We start from the raw sequence: 25,373 nt of genomic DNA on the forward strand, positions 1-25,373 counted from the left end.
AAAGCATCCACCTACCTAAAATTAGGTATGGTTCTTACATGTTTCCTACCTGACTGTGAAGGAGAGTGGCAACAGTCATTTTATCATCAATAAGCCAATTCTCGGAGGTACGAATAACATTCATGGAGATGCAGATTTTGCAGGTGTGGCGCATGCATGCAAAGCCACATGATGGCCCATTCACCCACATGGCACAGCTGCATCCTCTGTGCCAGCGCCGTCCCGGCTTCCACTCACATTCCAAAGCATGCTGCCTGAGCACGCTGGCACAGACCCTTGAGGATTCAGCAAGGAGAAGCACCATCCTCACTTCTGTGACTCTAGTTGAGGGATAGGAGTCGTATTTCATAAGAATCTTCCACATCTCTCCACAATATCGAGAATAAAGTCCTTCATGGAAAGCTCTGGTTGTGCATAAGAGACTGGATACATCTAAACCGCTGACCCGGGTCTTCACTGCTATGACATCACCACCCTTTCACAATGTTAGAAATGTCTCTGTCTTGGCCGAGTAACTTCTGTGCACCTTCCATGCAAAATGGCTCAACTTTGGCTCAAATCAAACTGGAAAGCCTTACCAAGAGCTCTTCCACATTCCTGAACTAAATCGTTAAATACATTTATTTTTACGCGCCAGTGCTAACTCTTTCAAATTTTTAAACACTGTTATTAATGCAAGGAGAGCAACGTATTTGATAAGCTGGTTCTGAGGGTCTGTCTTCCTAATGGAGAATTCTCTACTGTGGCTCACTGGCAGGGCAACAGGCATTGTCCCATAAAAAGAATGGGAAAATGCTTAAATGCTTCCAGATTTTCTAAAAGAACTTGTAAAAAAAATTGCTTTGGCTTGAACAGAACATTCTTCATGGGCATTTTTTTTTAAGTTTGCCCAGCTTTCTTTTATTAGAGTAATTAATACAATGTTAGGCATTTGGGGTATCTGATATATGCATAATCCTCTGATATTTCAGGGTATTGACTTTATAAAGTGTCTGCTGTGACTAGGGCATTAACAGCTGGAAACATATCCACACTGATTTCTGACAGTGTATTTGCTTAAAGCTGCTGAAGCCAAACCATGGACTTCAAGGAACTCCAGACAACTACTTTAGTTTATGAAATGGTATTTTTAAAGTGCACATTGGTTTTTAACATACTAAGGGGAAAGTATTCTTAAGGGCCTGACATATGATTCTCCTTTATATCTTTCCTAAAGAAATCATCAAATCCAGCTGTCTACTTTCTCCACCTCTGAGATTTCAGAATTTTGATGGACAAGTCTTCCAGGTTGTGGATCTGTGTATCATTGGTCTTCCTGTGTGGCTAAGAGAACAATTAAAGAATAAATAAGTTCTATCATGACTCTATTCTCATATAATTCCCACTACGCTTTCTTCTGCAGAAAAGCCACATAGAACAGGCCATGCAAAGCAGTACCACAGAGCAAATAAGTCAAATTCATTACATTTTTATTATTAATTTTAATTTGTATAAAAATACTAGATTCATTATATTTTCATACATGTACATCCTGTTAAATTTATTTGAAATTCTATTGGCAAACAAAGAGCTTTGGTAGGTAAGAAAATAAAGATGGGGGTATAGAAATGCCTACTGTTATTATGGCAACTAGATCACCTCCAGAGTAAGTAAAGGTTTGTTTATTTCTTTAAGTACACTGGGTACTTTTCTATGTTAAGTTTCATTGCTTAGCGGCTCCCTTTTTGTCTTTATAGAAATGGTAAAAAGGAACAAAGGACTCAAAGCACTATGCAAAAATGCAGGCCTCCCATTTGGTTAAGCTTTCAGTGTTTCTGTGTCCCGCCCAAGCACACAGAACTTAAAACTACTAATTACCTGTGGCTTGGATGTAACTCTCGGAGAAAAACTGAAAGCCGCAAATAAAAGCAACAGGTTCATTTACATGTCTGGGCGCAGGAACTATGCTTGTATTGTCCACAGCCCTTTTACTTAGACAGGAACAATTATTGCCCAGCAAACAGCCACTGGTTTCTCCACATATCCCAGTCCTAAACAGACACGTCTACCTGGCTGCCGTAACAAACTACCATAAACTAAGTGGCTTTGTGTATATGTGGGTGTGCACATGTGTGTAGAGGTTAGAGGTTAACCTTGGTATTGTAGCTCAGGTGCTGTCTACCTTGTTTTGTGAGGCAGGGTTTCTAAGTAGTCTAGATCTCCCCAAGAAAGCTAGGTTGGCTGGTCGACAAGCCCCAAGAAATTTCTTTTCTATGGGATGACAAACCCCCACCACCATGCCTATCCCTTTTTTACTGTTGTTTTTTAATGGATTCTCTAAACTGAATGCATGCATGCCTTCATACTTGCATGGCAGGAACTTTACAACCAATCTTTCTTTTCCAAACCAACTCATGGATTTGACAATAGACATTCGTTTTTTCAGTTGTAGAGTTTGGACACTCAAACTAAGGTGCTAGCATGGTCAATTCCTTTCTTGTGTTCAGTGGCTGTTTGGTTCTATGTTCACATAATCCCTTGCTTATGAGTCTGCAGGAAGGAAGAAGCATTCTGGTTTCCTTTCTTCAAATAATACTTTTCACTTCCTGTCATGGTCCCACCCTTATGACTTCATCCAACCTCAAGTATCTCCTTTTAGTCTCTACCCCCAATATGGTAATTATCAGTGGTTTCAATACATGAAGTTAGGAAATACACTTCAATCCACAGAATTAACAGGACCATGTAATTGACCAGTGAGAAGTGAAAAATGGGATGAATGTTTCTAAAAGTATCTCTCTTCCTCGGCTACCAGAATCAAGTATTGTCATGGTTCTATTCTGGCAAAGGTATTCTGAGTAGTAAAGCAATAATGTGCTAGAACCATCCCCAGCTAAGGTCCCCAAGGAAGATAGAGTCCTCTGCTTTCCTGAAGCTATCCAGTCCATGCACAATGTAAGCATTTGCTAGGTTTGTCACTGTAGCAAAGCCTGTCTGAACTGGAGCAGCATGGATACAATTAGCAATGATTCATATGTGCCCATTACTCAGCTCATCCTAAGTGGCTTTGCCCTCATGAAAAGTACAAGTTTAACAGGAAGGGGAACAAAAGCAACTACTTGAACGTAATTAAATTAGAAATAGTCTGACTAGAGTCTAATGCAACAAGAAATCAGAGAAGGAGCAAACTAGATTGAAGAAAACTCTTTGGAGGAAATGACAGTTGAGGGGACCTATCTCAAGTCAGGACAGGTTGGAGACAGTTGGACAGGTATTCACCATAACTGACATTTGTCTGGATTGCTCGGTTCATATGTCCTGTGGGTAGTGCCTATGGTTGCAAAGAAAAAGGAAAGATGTCAAAAGTGTCACAGCAAAAGAAGACAGTACTCAGATGTCTCAGGAGGCTTCCCAGTCCAAATGTGATGAAATGGGGCTGGAGATGTGGCAAACTTGCTAAAATGGAACAATAGCTACAGACTTGGACCAGATGAATCAGCACACACTAGTCCCAACTTCTCTGGGCCTGGAGTTTCACATAGCTTAGACCGGAGGCACAAATACATACTTTCCCTTTCTGTTACATTGTTTCAAAGGTCAAATCTGGCCATGACTGTGAACGTTTTCTGTCATCTATCAATTTTATGAAAATGCCCTGGTGTACTAAGAGGCTTGCCGCAAAGCCACAGAATGTGAAGACCGTGTTCTTAACTGTTTAAGCTTGCCCATTCTAAGTAAGTCCTCTGTAAAACAGTTATCCTGGAGGCATTGTGGTCTTGTTTGAAATATCTGGAGTTCCTCAACTCTTCAGTACTTAGGGTATGTTTGAAACACTCTCAGTGATGGCAAATCCTTGAAACTGGAGTTGACTTGACCATTCTAAGTTTTCAGGTTCCTTGAGAAAATAAGTGATAAGAAGATGACCAGCAAGGACAAATTCTTACTCAGTTCTGAAAAGCTTTTTCTTGAATTCAGGCAAGTCAGAACTATACAATAGCAGGGTTGGAGAGAGAGAGAGAGTGCTCACTGGGTGGTTAAGAGTATGTACTGCTCTTGTGGAGGATCTCAATGCAGATCCCAACACCCATGTCAGGGCATTCACAACTGCCTGTAACTCCATCTTCTATAGAGCTGCTGCTTCTAGCCTTTGAGATTACCAGGACAGGTGTATAACCCACACATATATACACATAATTAAAATAAACTGAGAAAAACAATTCAATGCAGTATCACTGGGGAAAATATATAGCCTCTGGAGATGATCTTATAAAAGCAAATAGTCAGCTTGCATATAAATATTTTTATACATAAAAGGAGACAAAAGAAGGGGAAAGTAGAAGTGGAAGGAAAAAACACAACACTATTGTCATATCAAGAATGGTGTGAGCAGATATGAACAAATCTTGCAGTTCCTCAGAATACCTCATAAAATTGTTGCAAACTATTCACTCTTAGTAACCCAGATGATTCTACTTCAGTTTAGGAAATATTAATTCCATCCAATGGAATAAGGACAAGAAGTGACTTTAGCACCTAGAAATTCCAGGAACAATTCTTTAAACATTCTTGTAGTACATAGAGTCTAAAACTCCATCAAGACAAGCTATGTTCTCTTCAAACTCCCTTCAACACACTCAACTTTGCCAGTATCAGAAGCGGCTTACCAAAAGCCCCAACTCTGTTTCATAATTATTTTCAATGTCTGTTCCTGTGTGAAAACTTGGAGTCTAGTAATTAGTAGGTTTATGGTTTAGGTGGACCCTAAAGGTAAAATAAGGAAGCCTGATAATATTCCATGTTATGGCAAAGTATTTTCATGGCCAATAACATGGGGAAAAAACTTTGAAGAGGGGTTCAGGGGAACGCAGTGATGTGGCACAGACCTGCTTCTGGATGGAACAGGTCAGGGAGAGTGAAGATTTGAGGTTGACAAACTTGTGGCACTTACAGAGCATCTGCCCAGGTGAAGACTAGATAGACACTGGGCTACAGAAAGTACCATGTCTGGGCCCCCATGCATTCTGTGAAGACTACTACCCCAGTTCTGAGAATCTATATTTAGCCCTCACAATGTCTGAGCCTCCTCACACTCCTCATCCAAGTAAAACTAGCAGTTCTCCCCTCTGCTGGCAGAAACCCAATAACATGAATGCATGTTCTCTCTCCCATGTGGTGTTCCCCCTCTTTGGATCCTATCCCTGGGTTTGGCTGATCTTTTTCCACTCCAGGCAAAAGGGCCCCTCACAGGCTATCTGGCAAAAGCTGCTGGAACAAGACCAGTGAACACTTAAGACTTCCAACACCTATCACTTAGACGTGCACACCACCTTCAGCAAAATCTTCTGATGTTGACACAAGGATGGATACCAAGCACTGCCATGTGACAGCCACTAGAGACACTCACACTCAATTAAGTGTGTCTTGGACCAGGAAGCACTTGAGAGGGACACTGAAGAAAAACGCAGATGGCATAGGAAGTGGCTGGTGTTGATGACTTATTCCACCAGAAGGAGGCCAAATGTGATCACAGTAAATGTGATCAGCATACCCAGGCTGGGAGCTCTGCTCATGGAGAAGACAGACGACTGGGAAAGCCAGCTCTGCCTTCCCAAACCTCTGGCAAAAAGTGCTCTAAAAGATGAAAGCCATTGCTCTAACCCAAGCTCGCATCACCTGAGTAACCCAGCCCTAAAGACACAGGGTGTCAGTCAACAGCAAGGGAAAAGAAGGCCACACATTTACTTCCACCTTCTGCTGAGCCAGGCAGTGCACTCTGTTGTCTCCAGATAAGAGCTCTGGATAACTGACAGGTCAAGGCTTTATCGGCATTTAAGTTATATTTCATCTATGTATCTATTTGGCAGGGGGTGGTAGCCACATGTGGCACACACAGCATGTCTGAGGAGGACAGAGGACAACTTGTGGCAATCTGTTCTCTCCTTCCACCATGTGGATCTCAGCGGTCGTCAACTCAGGTCAGCTGGCTTGTCAGCAGGTATCTATACACACCGAATCATTTCATCAGCCCCACATTTAGTTTTTAGTCACCCAGTCTGTTCTGGTAGTTTCTGGACTCCATTTAGGGAAATGACCAATGTGAAAGTGTTAAGATAAGTGCCATCATGCTGTTGGGATAAAGCTAGGATTTCCATTTTAGCTCTAGGTTCACTCCATTAATATATAGAGTCAATCAATAATATGTATAAACTAAAGAGCAGCTTTCTAAGCAAAACTTAGTGTCCTAGCTCTGTCACCTGAGGAATAAATTACTTTCCCATCACTGAGAAACTAGTATGAAAGTCTACAGTCCATCTCTTCCCTCCCTCCCTCCCTCCCTCCCTCCCTCCTCCCTCCCTCCCTCCCTCCCCCTCCCTCCCTCTCTTCCCCTGACGCATGCATTAGCAGGCCTCACATATACTTCCCCAGTCTCTCATTAGTCTCTGTGAAGACTTAAAAGTAAACTGTCCCTCAGAGTCTTGCATTCTTGAATATCTGGTCCTCATTCAATGGAGCTATCTGGGGAGGTTGTGGCAACTTTTGGCCTTGGGGCATAACTAGCAGACTAGATCATTAGTACATCTCAACCTGGGCTTGGGTTGATGCCACTTTCAGCTTTCACATTCTCAGAGAGGTGGGAGAGCCATGTCAAAAGCTCACAACACCCAGGACTAAGCCAGGTCTAGTCACCCTGACTCTCCAAAACTGTGAGTGCTATTCCCTTAAAGTTAACCATGAACCAAAATAAACCATTCTATCATAAGTTTGTTTTGGGAGGTGGGGTCTGGGGTCAGATATTTTGTCATAGCAATGAAAAACTTCAATGAATACAGAACCTATGCAAATAAAGCTAAGAAGGTTTTCTTCACACTTTCTAACAAGGACATTGAGCCATGCAATTAGGATACTCTCCATTTCCAGTTCATGCTTTCCTGCTAATTTCTCAATAGTGTTTATTTTTGTTTCAAACAAAAGCAGAGAGGTCCTAACGCTCCCTTCTACAGTGCAAGTATACATGAGTATTTTAGCACTGGGCTTTGACCTTCAGGGTGTTGCACAAGGCAGACCTATCTCCAGTTACTGTTTTTCTCCACTGGTCCATTCTGTTGCCATTCTTCCTGTCCATCGAGAACCACTGCAATGGCGTCTGGAACCTCTAAAAGACTATCAAACAGTTCTTGTGTCACTTAAACTCAATTTTGCCTCAGGACTTATTATTTATATGATGGATAATTAACGGAAACAAGAGTTTTTCTTCCAATGACTTGAGTGTTTGACATCATGTACCACTCCCCCTTTTCTTTACAAACTCCAGAGTTTCTTGTCTTCAGTAGAGTATACATTAGACACCATCATCTTCAAGTTTGTGGCTTATGATATTTTTTAATCTTTATGGAAGTTTTTACAAGATCCACTGTGTTCATTTCTTTAACTCTCCATAGCTGTAATCCTATGAACATGGGCTCATGTGGTATTTTATCCTCTTTATCTATGTTAGAGTACTATAAAAATGTTCTGTTTATATCTACTTCGGGTTTTCCAGTATTTCTGCACTTCTTAGTTAATCTGGATGTTTATGTGTGGAATTTTCTGCTCTTTCAGCATTTGCAACATGAAGGTCTTGAGACATTTTGCTTTGCCTTCTCTGTAATGCCTGCATCTAATTACAGTCCGTGTTACCGAATTCAACACAGAGACCATGATCGCATGATTGTGCAACCTGCCAATGACACGGCCAGCATGGAAGCTGGACCCTGAGCTCTATTGTTGTGATTCTAAACACTTCACAATCAGGGCCTTTTCAAACTATCTGGCATCACTAGGTCTCTGTCAAAGGCTTGTTTTCAACAATGGGGCAATCAGGAAAACCCAATTCAAATAATCACAATTACAGATGCCATGTAACATCAGAACTTAGGTCACTACTAAGGAAACCAATTTGAAACAAAAGTCACCCTACACAATGAAAAGGGTGTGTAGATTTAACATCCTGGTGAGGCAGTGATGGACCCGACAGGCATTTTCTAAAACTGGGACTCTCCTCAGAGATGAAAGTTCAAATTTCAAGTTCATGAAAACAGGTTTCCCTGCAAAGACTTGGAAATTGTAACCACTGAAGCTTTAATTCTAACTCAAGTAATGAAATGTTTTCAAACATATATTGCGTGCACAATTTACTACAATACAGACCCTTAAGTTAGCCAAGGCTATGACTTGCCAGTTGGGGAAGTCTACCCTCAAAAACAGCTTATGTCTTCTCCATTTCTACTCTAAATGATTTTGGTGGTGCCTACTGATTCTAACATAAGAAAATATTTTAGACCATGAAAAACTAAACAATGCTTTCTACAAAAGTAAAAAAAAAAAAAAAAAAAAAAGGAATGGGTTTTCCCTTCCATCTTGGCACTCTCTACAAAGGTGAAAATCACTACAGAAGTTTCCAGTGCCAGTATTATTTATTTCTGTCTCCTTTTTATGACAACATCCAAAGAAATGTCCTCCACTGTCAAGGATATACTACCAAGAGATCTATTCGAAGATCACTGAACTGTCTCCATTAATCCCTTCACATTCCACTGATAAATCCCCATGCTTTGACCCATAGTCAAGAATACATCATTCTTAATACAAATCAAGTTGGGATTTATCCTTCAAGATGCAGCCAGCTAGCTTCCTTCAAGTCCTTCCTCCCATGGGTCAGCTACTGGATGACAATGAGCATCGGCCTACCTTCAAAATAAAAAAGTTCAGAAGAGTTTGGCAACCCACGCTCACTTTCTTCATAACATTCTCCAAGCAGATCTTGATAATATATTCCCTACACTGCTCATCTTTACCTCCAGCTCTCCTTGTGCTAACCCTTGAGCATTTCACATTTGACACAAAGTCAATTTCTTGTATTGTATCTCAGCACCAATCAAAAGATAAAACTAGCAAATATCTTTTTCTAAAGTTTATTCAAAACATTAAAGTTGTATTTTTCAAGTTCAGTTTGAACGTATTTAAGTCCTGGAAAATTTGGTAGTTTCCCTTTCTTCTCATAAGAAATTTTCAAGCATGCTAGGCCATTCAAAGACAGATATGATGATAATTTGTAAGCTGAACTCCCAGAGTCAAAAGCTGCTGACATTTTCCCACATCTGTGTATGGAATACATTATGAGAGATAACTATAGACACTATGGTACTTCACTCTTAAGCTTTTATCACTCAACTCACAAAAATAAGAACACTCTCCTACAGCAACCCAAGACTATCATCGCACCTAGATAGTAATGATTCCAAAGTAACATCAAATAGTTATTTCAATTTTTCCATTTGTTTCTGAAACATTTCACATCTGGGTTTTTTAACCCTAATTTTGGCCCAACAAGATGGCTCAGTGGGTAAAGGCACTTGCAACTGATACCTTGGGTTAGATCCTTGGGACTCACATGGTAGAAAGAGAGAACTAACACCTCCAAGTTGTCATCTGTCCTCCACACATGTTGTGGTATATGTATGTTCTCTTCATACCACCATGCACATTAAAATAAATTTAAAAATTTAAAGAAAAGTAGCTTAACCCCCATCTACTGTATGTTTTCTGTGCCTCTTTCTAGAAAAATCATTCTACTTTTGTTTTCATGGTATGGTTATAAAAAAGGCAGCATTGCCCTACATTATGGATCTATTTGTTTTGTGCCTATGTGATAATTTTAGCTTTTCTCTTTACCCTCAGTATTCCCTATACTCTTAAGTTTAGCTGTGAAGGTTTAACTAGGTTCAGGCTAGACATTTTTGGAAGAATCCACATGTCCCATGTAGTTGTGTTACCCTTAACTATGCTGAATTTGGTTATTGGTAAAGAGGCTTTAAGACATGTTGACCATACTTACTACCAGCCATTTCTACTGCACTATGTCCCAGGTTTAAGATCTTTAAAAATATGTTCGCCAAAGTCTGTCAGAAATCCCAGGCCATTTGCTTCTCTGGCCTCTTTAGCTTCTTCAACTATTTCTTAAAATCTTCTCCTCTCTGTTGGATCCCCTATTCCTTTGCTCTGTAAACTTGGCTTCATAATCCATTGCTCATTTTTTTTATCATTTAGATAGATCTGAAATTTTATGCTGGGAAACTTCCACGGGCTTAACTACACTTACAGTGCATGTTGAGTCTATGGCCCAACTACTAGAATGTGCCACAGAAATATTAACTATTTCTGACAAGCTCATCTGGTATATGACCTCTTATGGCAACATACAGACCTAAGCACTTATTGACATCCATGCATGTTAAATCTCAATAGCTGCAGCTACTGAGCATGCCCAATGAGCAAGGCGAAAGTATGGTAGAGTTGGTTTTTCTCCCTGACCCCACTCATTTAAAAGCCACCTACACTGTCTGTGTCTATGTTTCCAACATCTTAGCAGGACACAACTATATACTATTGATTATTTTCAAATAATTATATGGCTCATCTGAACTGCCCTAGTTAATTAGGCAATCTTCACTTTCCAACAGCTTCTCACAAAGCAGAAGACAAATACATGTGAGGAATGTCTGATGAAATAGGTCTTATTTTGAAGCTATGTGTCGGTGACTACACATGCAAAATGAATTAAGAATTGAGATCACTGTCTGGACCATTCAGCCGAAAGTCAGAACAGGATCCAGATAAGGCAAGAGTATCCCACTGGGCTTGAATTATTTAGGTAACTCCATCAATCACTCAATTCACTTCAATTGAATTGTCCAGCTTAGGCTTATAAGTAATTTGTTTTCATCTTTGCTAGTTAGCATCATCTGTCTGATATAATAGGAGAATAACAAGTTTGTTATGTTTCATTTAAAAGCCTTTTTATCATCACTGTTCCAACTTGGAAACTGGGGAGAAAGGTCCTGGGCACACAGTTTTAAAAGGATCTGCTTTTTTCCTTTCTCCATGACCAACCTAAGCTGGAATGACTAAACAATGCAAATGGCACCAAATTCAACTTCTGTCTCCAAGCCTCATCTGGGGCAAAACTATGACGTGTATAAAATTCATCTTCAGCCACATTGCTTCTATCTATCTGTACCCTTTACTTCAGAGATTAATTTAAATGGATGATGTTCCTTCTCTCCAAAGCATTTGCTAATGCTGGACTTCAGGGGAAAAATGAAATGTTATTTCAAGTGCCCTGTTGTCAGATGTTTTGTCACTGTGACAAGAGGCCTAAGAAAACAACCTGTGAAAGGACAGATGCATTTTGCCTCATGGCTGCAGAGGTGGCAAAATATGGTGGTTTGGTTCCATGCTTCTGGGCCTATGGTGAGAGGGTACCTTATGGTCACCCACCTTGTGATCTACCTCTTCCAACCATGCTGAACCTTCCATAGTTCTAACAACTCCCAATATTCTAGTCAGATTTTAACCTATCCATGCATTAAACCATTGGTTATGCCCGAGCCCTCAAAAACACGTGTGGAATAGTGCTATATTAACTAATGTCATGTGTATCTTTCAATTGAACAATCAGGATTCTCTATCACATGCCCAGAAGTATGTACTGCCAGTATCCATGGGCAGATAAAAGTTATGTTTGGAAGTCTGAAGGCTTTCCTGTCTTTGAGAAGCTACATGACATAAGCATAAGCAACCAGGAATTCTGGCTACTTTCAAAAGTTTGACTCTCAGTACCTTCTAAGCTAATATTTTCATAGTTCTGTGACATTTTCAAAATGTGGTTTACATTAATTATCCTGTTTAATCTTAACATAACCCATAAGCACTAGATTCTTGCCTACAATTTGTAGATAAGGACGTTGGTTCTCTGCCACCGAGGGCTGGGCCCTGGCTCTGAACAAGGTCTGTTAGTTCCCTGCAGTGCCTTTCCATTCTGCACACTGCAACTCCATTCAGATCCACAAACTAACTTTCAGTTCTTCTAGAAGGGTGGTGATAATCCCACAGTGACTTAGTTTCTAAAGGAGGGGGGTTTGAAGGTTTCTTAAGCAGTAACAATTGGTTCTATAAAACCTAAAGCATTTCTCCTTTTTTAGCTTCACACCTTCCCGCACACAATTTTTGGAACGAAGACCATATCTTCCTTACTCTATTTGTAGGGTATTTAACATAATAGAAGGCAGCCAGAGGATCACAGGACAAAGGACATCATTACTACATAGCCTGAAGCAGCAGAAATAAGCTGCTGGAAAAGAGAAACCAGAGGCCCATGATTTTGAGAGAGAGTGAGAAGGCACATTGGAGGGACTGCATGGAGGAAGGGGAAGAGGAAAAAAACAATATATTTTAATTAAAATGTACTTCAATTAAAAATTTAGGTTGCCTTCAATACACAGATTCAATGGAGGAATTTGAAAGGAAATAGTCTTTCATTTTATGATATAGGCTAAAATTACAATAACTCCAGTGCCAATATTCATTGTCATCTTAATTATAAATTAAAAGAAAACAAGAGATGATAGTAATTATTATTACATAAGAGATTCAAAATTCAACTCTATTTACTAACATCTAAATTATCAAAACACTACAAAAGTATTTTCAAACATCTTTGAATGTAGCTCCTCTAACACATTCATGGCTAGCATGCTTTGCACTTGCACACAAATCATTCCATACACACACGTGCACGCCCCCCCCACATACACATATAAACAAGTGACCATGAAATTCCAGCAACACTTCCAGAAATTCAATACTTAAAATTATTCTGTACATCATGAATCAGCAAGACTTTTTTCTATGAAGGGTCACAAAATAAATAGGTTTTATAGATCACATAATCTCATTAAATATCCTGCTGTCCCTGTGTAAGACCAGCATAGGTGAAAAGTTAATGAATAAGTAGGGCTATGTTTCCGTAAAACTTTTCTTTGTAAATCCACCATAGCTTACCAGTCTCTCCTAGAGAAATTTGTTTGTGCTAGATCTGGCTTTGTAACTGGACAATGTCCCACCTAGAAACATTATCAAGATTGCCTGAAACATACTGCTCACCTGTGACCCAATGGTTTCCTGGAAGCATCGTCCAAGCTGTGTCTTAGCGGCCACAGGATACACGTGTGGAATGACCTGCTGGTGGGAGTAGGTGGAATGTACTGTCTGGGTCTTCTGGACAGGAAGGCCTTGGTATGAGACTAGCGGCTGGCCTGGTTGAGCTTCTTTCACCTTCTGGCCCATTGGGCCGTCAATTCTGGAAACCTGGTGTATCTGGACGGAAGCCTCAGGAGGATGCTTCACATGGATATTGACTATGTTGGGGGGAAATTTAACTACAAAAATCAGGAAGATAATTTGTTAAACATGAGTAATTACTGGGAAACTCAAGATTTTTAAAACATGAAATGGATTTTATGCAAACACACCCACCAAGAGACTCCACATAGGATAAACATATACAGAGTATTTTTTTGTGTGTGTGACACAGACATCAAAATTCTTGAGAATTTTGTACTCAAGGTAACAAATTTATACATTTAAAAAAAGTCAAACTGTGGGCAGGAAGATGGTTTTGTTGGTAAAGGTGTCTGCCACTAAGTCTGATGACTTCAGTTTGCTCCCCAGGATACAAGATGGTGGAAGAAAAAAACAAGTTGCCATCTGACCTCCACACATGCACTGTGACGCACATACACACACACACACACACACACACACACACACACACACACACACACGAATATATAATAAAATTTTAAATAAAACTGCAATTATGCAGACATTACAGTATCTTAACAGTGATGTATTAAGAAACAAGAATATTGGGGCTGGAGAAATGGATCAGTGGTTAAGAACACAGGCTCTTCTTCCAAAGGACCTGGGTTCAATCCCCAGCACCCACGTGGCAGCCCACAACTGTCTATACTCCGGTTCTTTGGAGTACAGATATGCATGCAGATATACATGCAGGCCAAACACCAATGCATATAAAATAAAAATAAATAAATATTTTTTTAAAAAAGAAACAAGAATATTATTTTAACTAGGATCATAAGATTATGAATTCATGATTCTTTCAAACTAAGGTCTATATACCTTACCAAGTGATAATAGGTTCTCAGAAATTAGGCACTTTTGTGTATTTCAAACAATTTCTTCTATAGAAATTTCTATTATGTAAATTTTAGGACTTCAATTTTTCCATTAAAACTCCAATTTCACAAAGCATGCTTCTTTTGTCTGCTTTAGGTGTCTCTTATATATACACGTTTGAACTTTGAGGACACAGTAATGTGTGTTGATTTATATGTGTCACAAGACTGCCTTTCTGCCTCTTTCAAAGAAAATTTCAGATGAAATGTTCATCTTCTGACACAAACATTCAGGATTTAAAGAGTGAGAGTCAGTTATATTTCTCTGACCCCCCTTTAAAGTCGTATGTTCTACGGATGCCAGCTTTGAAAGAATGAATTAGTCACAGAACTTGTGAGCTCCAAGTGACCTAGTTTGCCTTCCTCTACAGATGGACAGACTGAAGCCCAGTGAAGTTAAGTGATCTTGTAGGACTCAAATCAAGTATCTGTCAGCCCCAGAATTCATTATCGGGAATGGTGTGGCCCCATTAGTTTATTGCTGCTGTCACGGTTAAACCATGACCTTGTCTCTGGCCTTGCATATCCATCACTCTGTGGTGCTCAGTCCTCAGAGGAGCAGACACTTCTTATTTTCCAGATGCCAGTTCACTGTGGCCTAGAGTGCCCTGCAGCCACATAAGCCGCCCAGACTCCCATCTCTACTGCCATTCCTCAGGTCACAGATTCACACACTCCCACCTGTGTTAACCCCAGTCCTTGTTACATGCAGAGACTTCTCTCTGGGTATGACCTGGAAACAGATAACTGGATTATGAGCAAAAAAGAGAATACAAACCTTACCTTTGACTCCTTGCTGACTCGTCATGGTCAGAGGCAAGGTGTGTGTGGAATGGATGACATGTGTCCCCAATGCCTTTCCTGGCTGCTGGGAGTACTGATAGAGTTTAGGCCCACTGGCACCAAGGACAGGAATTTGGCAAAGCTTTCCTGTGAAATTTGGAGGGCACTGACATTTGTCCCTTGAACTGCACTGGCCACCATTCATGCATGGAAGATGGCAAATTACTGAAAAGGAAAAGCGACAATGTGAAAATTTGGTTAGTTTCCTAAAGATTAAATAACAATCAACCAACACCCTCCTACTATATCCTAACGCATATCCTATTTCAGACATCTCCTCCTACTGGGAGTCAATATGTGGCCAAAGAGTTTCTATGATCTGTTAGCTTCTCCTGACAATGGAAAGGCATTTAGCTTCCATGAGCTGGTGACTGTTTGCCCCCAACAACAAAAACAAGAGTTCACAGGGAAAGAATGAAGTAGGCTGACAAAATGGCAGAGTGAGTGACTTGCCTGCTGCCAAGTCTGATGACCTGGGGTTGATCCCCAGGGCCCACATGGTGGAAGGAGATAAGTGACTCATGCAGAATGTCCTCTGACCTCCATTCATGTTCCCCAGCACACAAACAGGCCCATATACACACATATATAGACACATAAAGTAAATAAAAAGAGTATAACAAAACTAATATGTGTGTATATGAATGCATATATGAATGTATGTACATGTGTATGAAGTAACCACCCAGGGTTACTGTGTATCTCAGTACTATATTAAGCATCTCTTGCAATTTGAAATTGCTTTGCTTCTCGATTTACTGATTAGCTAACTGTATCATAGATTATAAACTCGGAGGAAAGAAAAGATATTTACTCCTTGATAACCTTCATGTCCTCAATACCTAAAAGATCTCCTGCATATAGTGGATATTTGCTCATAGAAAAGATAAAGGAAAAAATTAGAGTAATTAAATTCTTTTCTGTAGGAGACAGTGAACTATGTGCCACTCAGGACATAAAGCACAGATAGCTTGAAACACGATTTATAGGAATTTTCCATCCTGTTGGACAAAAACCAAACAAACCCTGAAACCTGCTGGTATCTGAGTTACCATTAATTTGAAGTTTGTTCACTTAAACTATCAAAAGATAAGATGATGACTGGAAGGAAGAATTTCCAGTTTTTAAATTGGAATAACCTCAGCCTTGCTCATTGCTAGTGAATGCATCCTGGCAGCCTTTAAGCCCCATCAGATTTCTTCCTGCTTAATAAAACAAACAAACAAATAAACAAACAAACAAAAATCCTCAACTCTATTTCTTCTTAGCCTTTGTGTTCTTTAAATGGTGTCCCTCATTACTGCACGTGCCTGAAATCATTCTTCACTTCACAATATGACTATAAGATACCTGGGGACAGGATACACCTTCCTTTCCTCTATAGAATCCATCTTCCTAAGGCCACTAATGGTCTCTGTGTCACTAACTGACAGGCAGAGATTCCAGTCTCCCTTGGTTACCATGGCACCTTGCTCATCTAATTGATTCCTTTTTCCTTCCTTCTTCCCTAGACAATCTGCACACTCTTTGCAGAAGCTGTAGGGGACACCATAACCGCACCTGCCTGGGGCTGGCTACAGGTGTGCCTTACAAGAAGCCTTCCTTTGATTGCCCTTTAAACACTGCTGCATACCACAGGCTAGTCTTAAAACCTTCTTGAACAGCTCCACACACTTTGCTATGATTTTAACATGTCCCCAAACTTGTCAAAGCCTTTGTTGAACTTCAAACTGGCTATAACTGTGTATCTCCATGGAGACATCCCATAGATGCCCCAAACTCTTATCATCTTCAGTAGCGATCATCTCCCTTCTAACAACCCTAGCCCCAGCGTGGTCTCTAGGCAAATGGTTGTTCCTCCCTCACCTCACTCATTCCACACCCACTCTAGAACTTCTCTCTTCCAATTACTCAGAGGTCTGCTCCCTCTGTAACTTCATCTCTTTTGAGCTCACCCCATCTCTCACAGAGCAGCCCAATGAACTTTATTCAGAACTGACAAGGAGTCCTCTGCCTGGAACACCTTCCATTCATCTCCCTTCAGCAGACTGGCATTCTGTTTGTCCTTTAGACTCTGCCTGGCCCTTGCTTCTCTGAGAAGCATTCAGAGTTGCCTCCTAATCACTACCCTCCAGGTCACATCTCTGACTACATGGCAGCTGTCTGCCTGCTGTGTACACCTCCCTCCACTAGAGTTCTGTGAGGTCAGAGAATCAGTTCTGTTCAATTTTACCCTTTATACATAGCTCAGAACCTAGCAGAGATGAGCAAGGTCTGAAAACATAAAGAAAAATGATAAAAAATAAACACAAAGATGAAGAAATGAACAGTTCTGTGCCTGTCATTGTGTTAAATAACTTCCTTAGGTTGTAAAGGCAGTTCAGTCCTTACCCTTCAAGAATGTTCCAGCTAGTCAGTGCCATTAAACAACGAAAGAAACAATGACTGCAGAACACCAATAAAATCCTTTGGAAAGTCAGAAGTAATTGAAAAAGCACTTCCCAAAAGACAGAACTGGGAGAAGTCTTTGAGAGGAAGCAAAACTGAGAGTGCAGACAGTACACTGTAGAGAAATCATCTCCATAGAGGAAGAAGTAGCTTGTCCGGGAGACAGAGTTAATGCATCTTGTTAAACCCCAGGCTTTTAAAGGAAGGGAAGGGATCCGGCTATAAGCTGGGACATGAAGGCTTACATCAGACCAAGAGGTTATTAAAGACGTGACATGGGGTTTGGGCTTTATTCTGTAATGGAAAAATTATCCTAAGGCTTGAAGGAGCGGATTAACAAGGTTGCCAGTGAGTTCCAGGAAGGCTGCTCTGCAGATGGCATTCAGGATTAGTTGAACAGAAAAGTGACAATGCTGGGAGGGCCAGTTTGGAAACTGTCATAATAACTGACAGGCAAGTTGAAAACAGGGCTCGGGGTGATGTCAGCAAACACTGAAAGGAATATGAAGTAATGAAATCTTCAAGGAGGATCAGTTGATGACACTGGAAGCTCAAAAGGGGGAGAAGCAAACAGGGAGCTGGAGAACATTACCTGGTCACAGCCCAGAAACTGTTCTAGGCTGTCAAACAACCCAGATGAGCTGGGTCTGGGGAACCCCAGAACTTCCCCTGCTATCCCATCTACTCTGAGAAGTAGCAAGTAAAAGAAGACGTGGTCAAAATTATCCCAGTAGTCAGTATCCTTGTAACTCCTAGTTCAATTCTAACTTCAACTTCAAAACCATTATTTGGCTCACTGGATGAGCTCAGTGTACACTAGGTAACAGTGAAGAGTACCATATTCAAATATACTAATATATTATATAAATGTCCTATGAATAATTCATCAGCAGAACAGAGACTCTCTTTACTTCCAGCTTGTAGGAATTTTATTGACCACAGTACCCTGAGCAAATGCATCAAATGTAAACTTCACTGCTAGCCCTGTCCACCAAGCTCTTCAGTAATGGCAGGTGTATTTCATGACCAGTGCCTAGTCCCATCACTCCTTTCAAGTTCTGCTGATGATCAGGTGCTACAAGTCCCCTAGTTGGAGCACACACATCAAGGCAGGTAGTCCTAGCCCCCTAACCCCAAAGCAATAAAATCACAGAATGTTTAATGAAAGTGGATAATCAAAAGATGGTATGGACTTTAAAGAAGTAACAGTGACACTCCAAGAAGGATATTTGCACAGTGCACATGCCCAGTAGTTCACTCCTTGGAGTTTGCTTCCAAAATTCTGTCCAAAAGAAAAGGGATGTGACAGTTTATAGACCAGTTGTTCTCAACCTTCCTAATGCCATAACCCTTTAATACAGTTCCTCATGCTGTGCTGACCCCAACCATAAAATTATCTTTATCACTACTTCATAACTGTAATTTTGCTACTGTTATGAATCATAATGTAAATATCTATGTTTTCTGGTGGTCTCAGGTGACCCCCATGAAAGGGTCATTTGACCCCAGTGTAGTCGTGACCCACAGGTTGAGAACTGCTGGTTTAGAGGAAAGAAAAGAAATTCTATGTCATAAATTACACAGGAGAAGAACACGAACATGCTCACACTGTTCTTGACTGGTTTCAATCAAAGAAATAAAAGATTTTAATCCTTCGTGCTTCTATAACTTTCAATTGTAGATTAACAAAAAATTAGCCTTACTATTCTGTTTCCATTGTTCTACATAATTATACTCTCCCCTTTGATATTTTAACAAAAATATTAAAAGCTATGCATCTTGAGTTTTCCCATCTATTAAGCTGCAAAGTAAAGGCAGGCATGGTGGCACACACCTTTAATCACAGCATTTAGGGGACTGAGGCAGGAAGATCTCTGAGTTCAATGCTAGCCTGATCTACATAGCAAGTTCTAGGCCATCCAAGGCTACATAGTGAGAACTTTCCTAAATAAATAAATGGGTAAATAATATTGCTAACATATGTAAATTGAGGACTACCTATAATCTATACTGGCATAAATTCATAGAAATAACCAACTTAAAAATTAACCAATTAGGGCTGGAGAGATGGCTCAGAGGTTAAGAGCACTGGCTGCTCTTCCAGAGGTCCTGAGTTCAATTCCCAGCAACCACACAGTGGCTCACAACCATCTGTAATGAGATCTGGTGCCCTCTTCTGGTGTGCAGATATACATGGAAGCAGAATGTTGTATACATAATAAATAAAATCTTTTAAAAAATTAACCAATTGACCTTTACAAGATAATTCCATTAATGCTAACAGACTCTAAAAGGCAACATGGGCACAGGTCCTCTAAGTCTGTCTACCTTTCACTCTAGAGATATGAGCCTGCAATTGTCCAGTGGAGAATACCTAAGAGACTACAGCAGTCATCCATGAGCCCCATTAACCCTGTTTCCCCAGTCATCAGCTTCTGCCTGGCCATTATAATCACTAAAAGGTCATTATGCATAACCACTCATGAATGAGGAACAAAATATCTATTCTCTTGTTCCACTACTTTCTAAAGTATTAAGAACAGCAAATAAAAGCCTTTGCCTCATCTCAACAACTTCAGATGGAGCTGTTTGCAGCAGGAAATCTTTACACCAAAATCATCTTTTATATATTAAAAAATTTTAAACCAATCTACAGACTGTAAGATTTAGCTGTGAATAGTTTTTTTCTGCTTCAAAGTTCATACCACTCTCTAAGCACTGCTGTAAGGCATAGCAGCTTTACCTCCTCAAAATATAGAAAGGAAAAAAATGAATTACCCTCTAGGTTGGCTTGAGAAGCCTGTGGTATGTCAGTTGTAACTCTGGTTATGGCCCATATATTTTGAACAATCTAACTAGAAGGGAGACCATAGAATGCTGCCTGAGAAATGCCATAACCTTGTTGGCATGATATTTTGCTGGCCACCCCATAATTCACCATCTTGCATCATATAGTCACCAGGGAACCGTTGCAATAACAAGATGTATGTGGACCACCATCCTGTTATTCCAGAAAGTGTAATAATGACATTCATGACGGCATCTCAAAGTATCTCATGATGCTACTTATAAAAGGCCAAAATGAGCCAAAGGATCCTGCCTGGAGGATCGAGTCAGAGGTTTTAAACATATCAAGTGTTTCAGATGCACTCTATCATTTGCTGTGCTCTGTACAACTCTCAGTGTTCAGAGACTTGGGATAGCAGAAGTTTCACATTCTACATTGCAAATTGGAACTCCATCTAAGTAACAAACACTAAGGGCTTGGGTTCAGATACAAATAAGACATCTTCTAAAACTCTGTGTTATAATAATAGACTACCTCTTTCTTTCCAGTCATCTCAATTGACTATAAAAACACTTAAGCTGCTCATTCCAAAAAGGTGACCTCACAATGTTCCGGCACCTCCTGCAGCTGATCCTAAAAACTCTGCCTGCCCAGGATTTTCTGAGCCAAAGATGGGAGAGAGAAAACCCTCCACCTGAAGAAGGCCAGTGCACAGGACAAGTGCATGTATGGTGTTGAGGGAAAACAGCTGCTTCAACCATTTCAACCCTGCCACTTAATCTCTCATTAGAGGAATCATGTTCTCTTCGAAACCTCAGCTGGTTTCTCAATACCTTTTTTTGTTACCCTAAAGGCAGCCAAAGTTTTATCACCTTAATTCTCCTCCTTTTTGGTCAGAAAGTGGATGGGTACTGTAGCAATGCAAAGATTTTAGGTAGTAAATATGTTCCATAATGAATGAGAGCTGGGTTATGGATGATGCTCAGTGAGAGAATACTTGGGTTGCATGGACAAAGCCCTAGGTTACCTTTCCAGCACTGGACACACACACACACACACACACAATCAATCTCTCTCTCTCTTTCCCTCTCTCTCTCTCTCTCTCTCTCTCTCTCTCTCTCTCTCATTCTCCTCTCTCCTTCCACCCTCCTCTTTTCTTTTGTGCTAACTACAGATCCTAAGAACCGAAAAAAGACAGAGATGTGTTTTCCTTTTAACTTAGTATGCTTCACCGTCTCAAGAAGAATTAGTGAAGTGGAGAGTCAGGGGTGCCTAAATGTTTTCCTTCACCTGAAGTCAGATCAGGGGAGCACATTTTTTTTATCTGCTTTAAAACCTCAGATGGCCACTTCCATTCCCTGTCCACAAATGAGATGCCCAGGCAGAGCGGACACTGCATCATGTGAAGGTAGATACAGGGTTTAACAATGTTTAACAACAGCAATGGCCACACAGAAGAATTCCACAAACACAGAACGTTTTTAATTCTGGTGGGCATTAGCAAAGGCTTCTGTGCTGCAGCCTGTTTACACACAGGAGATGGAGAGTTCTCTTCTACATGCCAAAGCTACCCATTTGGAAAAGAACCATTCATCATCTCAGCTTTGTTTATAATTTCCTCTTCATTAATCATCAACCTCACCACTACTGGGAGCTATCTCACTTCATCTAAGTTTATACTTTGCAAACCCTGAGGAACTTAGTAGATGGATCCTATCACCACATTCTGCTCCACAGTCTTCACGGACTGCCACAGTCATGGCACCTACTGCTTCCCAACCCTTGAGTCACTTTAATCACCATCTGTAGTCATGCTGGCAAACTGTACACAATGATAAACACCACAAATCACAGACACCTTAAGCTATGGACACCTCTTGTCAACAGTCTTTCAAAACCAAGGCTCCTTGATGACTATCATACCTCCATCTAAAAATGAAATGGCTGGGTGGTATAATGTCAGATCCTTCTTCATTCTCAAAGTTTTGATTCTCAAAACTCCAACCACATCATCCATACACACCAGAGGTCCATCCGTTCTGTACAGAGAACCGTTCTTCCTGGGAAACAGGGTGTGGCTGCAAAGGGGGCTGTCCTCTTCACCAGTCATGTTAATGCATGATTGTGTGGAAGCCGGCGCTAAACCATTCGTAGACAACCTACTAATGAGACAGGATGACAGCTCAACTTCTACATCTCATCAAATGTGACTGACAGGGTTTTATATTTTAAAAAATAACATTGGGACACTGTGTATCCTTCTAACTGTCACCCGAGTTCAAGGGGCTACATCTCATCTGCTAAGTGATGGATGCTGGTTGAAACCAAGTTTTACTACTTGGGGGGAAGGACATGGACATGTCAAGCTGGGAAAACGACATAATGAAAGTAAGACATATTTCATAGAGGCAATCATGGTTCTCCGTGCAGGCCACCTTAGCAGGGCATCACTGCAGCTGTCCATGTGTTGCCACTTCAGCCACTCCAGCCTGGCATTTTCTTTTATATCCTTGCAAAAGGCAGAAACCCAGTAACACCACTTAAGCCAGGGCTATACTCAGTAATATTAAAAGGGAAGCTCCAACCCCTTTTAAACTTTGTTTTGTCACTGTGATTTGCAAACTTTGCCGGCAGATCTTTCTAAATACAATGTTCATACTCCCACTGAGCTCATTATTAATATCTTAGTGGGATTTATTTATTCCTGAGCCTAAGAGAGGGAATTGAGATGAGCCTGGATTGAGAATTTTAAAATATTTTCAGAGTCAAAAACCTCAACAAACATATCAAACAACAGTGCAGCATTTCAATAAAATCCTCTGGCATCCGAGACAAATTCCTGTAGTTGGTAAATTTGGGGATAAGTATGGACTCAGAAAACAAAACCATTCATCAGAGGAGAGAGGAAGATGTTAAATAATAAAGAGCCCTGGAGGCACCTGCAACTGTGGGTGGCGCATCCAACATCATTTCTATATCATTTATCAACCTGCTTTCTACTGTGATTATGTTGTCCCCCTTATCCCATTGTCACCTGAGTATGCAGGAAAGAAGTCATGATGGTTTCATCTCTTTCTTCCATACTCCATAGCACATTGGAGCAAAGCAAAAACTGATTAGCATTCTCTAAAGACTCCCTAGGGATGCTAGGTGTGAAAAAATGCATCTTGTATTTATGTCCCTTCAAACATTTCTCTTTTTATTCAGCTTCTATGTCTGGAGGTTTGTCCTCTCCAAAACTCATACAAAACTTAATCTCCCAGGTGATACTAAGGATGTTTGGAGGTGTGCCCTTGAGAGATGCTATAAAGCAGTTTCTACAGAATGAAACCCTTCCTCCAGAGGGAACAGAGAGGCTCCTGCAATGCAGGATGGTAAACAAAATGTCCCTGGAAATGTGAAAGGTTCTCCAGACCTTCTTCCCAGCCTCATAGAAGGAGTTAATGGCTACTAGGGGACGTGACTCTAACCTGTACAGCTGCAAAGAGGAGATTCTGAGGCTGTTGCCTGCCTATTGACTCTGCAGGGAGTTCCAGGGCTGCAGCTTTTGTGAGCCATCACCCAGGTTGGGTTTTTCAGTGATGTGACTGCTGTTTTGAGTCACCCATACTCCTATAAGTAACCCTTAATACTCCTGTCAGTAACCCCAGATGTGGTATTCAGTTACAGCACCAGAATATGCACTAAAGTACCCACACACACTAGGAAAAACAAATGGCTTTCCAACCGAGCCCATAAAGCTCCTAGTTCTTGCAGAAGCATAGTAAGTAAGAGTCAAGAAGACGAAAGCAAGAAAAGACCATTTGCTGGAAAGTAGACAGAAAGTGTTCCCTCGGCTACAGAGGGCACCTTTGTGTGTTATTGGTCCCTCGCTGTCCCCATGAGCTCTAGAGAAGTGGGACAGGAAGGCTAGAAGCACCACAAGTATTTTTTTTAATGACTGTTTATTGTCTGTCTACCACGAGACACAGTTCTAACATTTGGCAAGATCAGCAGACAAAAACAGACAAAGCTCTCGGCCCTTCTGGCACTTACTTTCCTCCATCTTTGAGGTTCTCTAAGAAGCAGGCCTGCTCTAGGGCCTCAAAGTCAAAGAGCTGACTAGGGTTGAAGAAAGAGCTAAACAGCAGTTACCAAGTACTCATCCCGGCACTTCATGGAACATGAGAGACCTGGGTATGACACATCGCCAGTGTTCTGGAGGGACCGCTTTGGGGAGACAGTGGACTTTGGAGGTTCTAACCAGAATATCTGTGCAGATACCATGCTCAACTATAGCTCACCAGCATAAAGTAGTAAATGAGAAGCACCCATTAGGTTTCCAGAGTAGCTTTTAGAGGGTGCAAATAAGATGAAGCTAAGCAAGGACTAAGGCACAATTTGATAATTTTCACTACAACATCTTTAACTTACAAAGTAGTAACACCTAGAGAGATGTCCAAGAGAGGTGGTGTGCATTTGCATAATTGCATAATACTCTTCATACTGTTCATTATTATGTATTTCTACATAGTCTTAAGAATCCATATTTTAGTATCTATACAATATTCCAAGTAGACAGAATATAGATTATGTAAGTATTCCTCTATTGCTTATTCAGTACATCTGCATTTTCATTTTAACTATTACAGTGAAAGCTTCAGCAAACAGTCTCAAGAATATAATTTTATTCTTAGTAATTACAACTGCATGCACTCAAGCATTTTTTGTTGGTTGCTTACTAACTCTAGGTGACAAGCTAAGAGACACAGTAGACAAACACATGATTCCATTAATCTAATGTAACTGCCTCATCACTGGGGAGAGACACAGAGCACAGACCTGAACTAGACCTCCAGAGGCTGACTGCCTGATTTTATCAATTAATAATGGCAGGACCTTAGGCACATTGTTTAACACTTGTCGGTCCCGTGTCTTCACCTGTAAAGCAATAATAATCATATGAAGCTCATATAGTTATCACATGGCTTGAGTGGATTTATACATAGTCAAAGTATGCAAAACTCAGCATCCCATAAGCACTGTGCCAAGATTAGCCATCATTGACTTCACAGCAACTATGGATGATCCAATGGAAATACAGGAAATGGGGAAGCCAAGGCAGCATACTGGCAAGGAAAGAATATAACCTAAAGCTAGGTGAGCCATGCAATATACAGCCTGCAAGCCCATCTACCACCCTTTTCAGAATCTAGTGTAAGGCCATGAAATTGTTGGGGAATCAGTAGATGAATCTTCCA

At 40.6% G+C, this 25,373-nt stretch overlaps 1 protein-coding gene across 10 annotated transcripts in view; it reads right to left on the reverse strand.

Moving 5' to 3' along the window:
- Window positions 1–25,373, reverse strand: part of Ltbp1 (latent transforming growth factor beta binding protein 1) — a 373,886-nt gene that overhangs the window by 151,764 nt on the left and 196,749 nt on the right. For all 10 annotated transcript variants that reach the window (XM_027426071.1, XM_027426069.1, XM_027426070.1 and 7 more), the window contains 2 exons: window positions 14,838–15,062; window positions 12,961–13,235 (listed from right to left, as the gene is read on the reverse strand). In XM_027426071.1, coding sequence (XP_027281872.1) covers window positions 12,961–13,235; window positions 14,838–15,062 — 500 coding nt within the window. The remainder of the gene's footprint in view (window positions 1–12,960; window positions 13,236–14,837; window positions 15,063–25,373) is intronic.

The sequence above is a fragment of the Cricetulus griseus genome, chromosome 7 (genome assembly GCF_003668045.3).
Source record: "Cricetulus griseus strain 17A/GY chromosome 7, alternate assembly CriGri-PICRH-1.0, whole genome shotgun sequence".
Classification (NCBI taxonomy): Eukaryota; Metazoa; Chordata; class Mammalia; order Rodentia; family Cricetidae; genus Cricetulus; species Cricetulus griseus.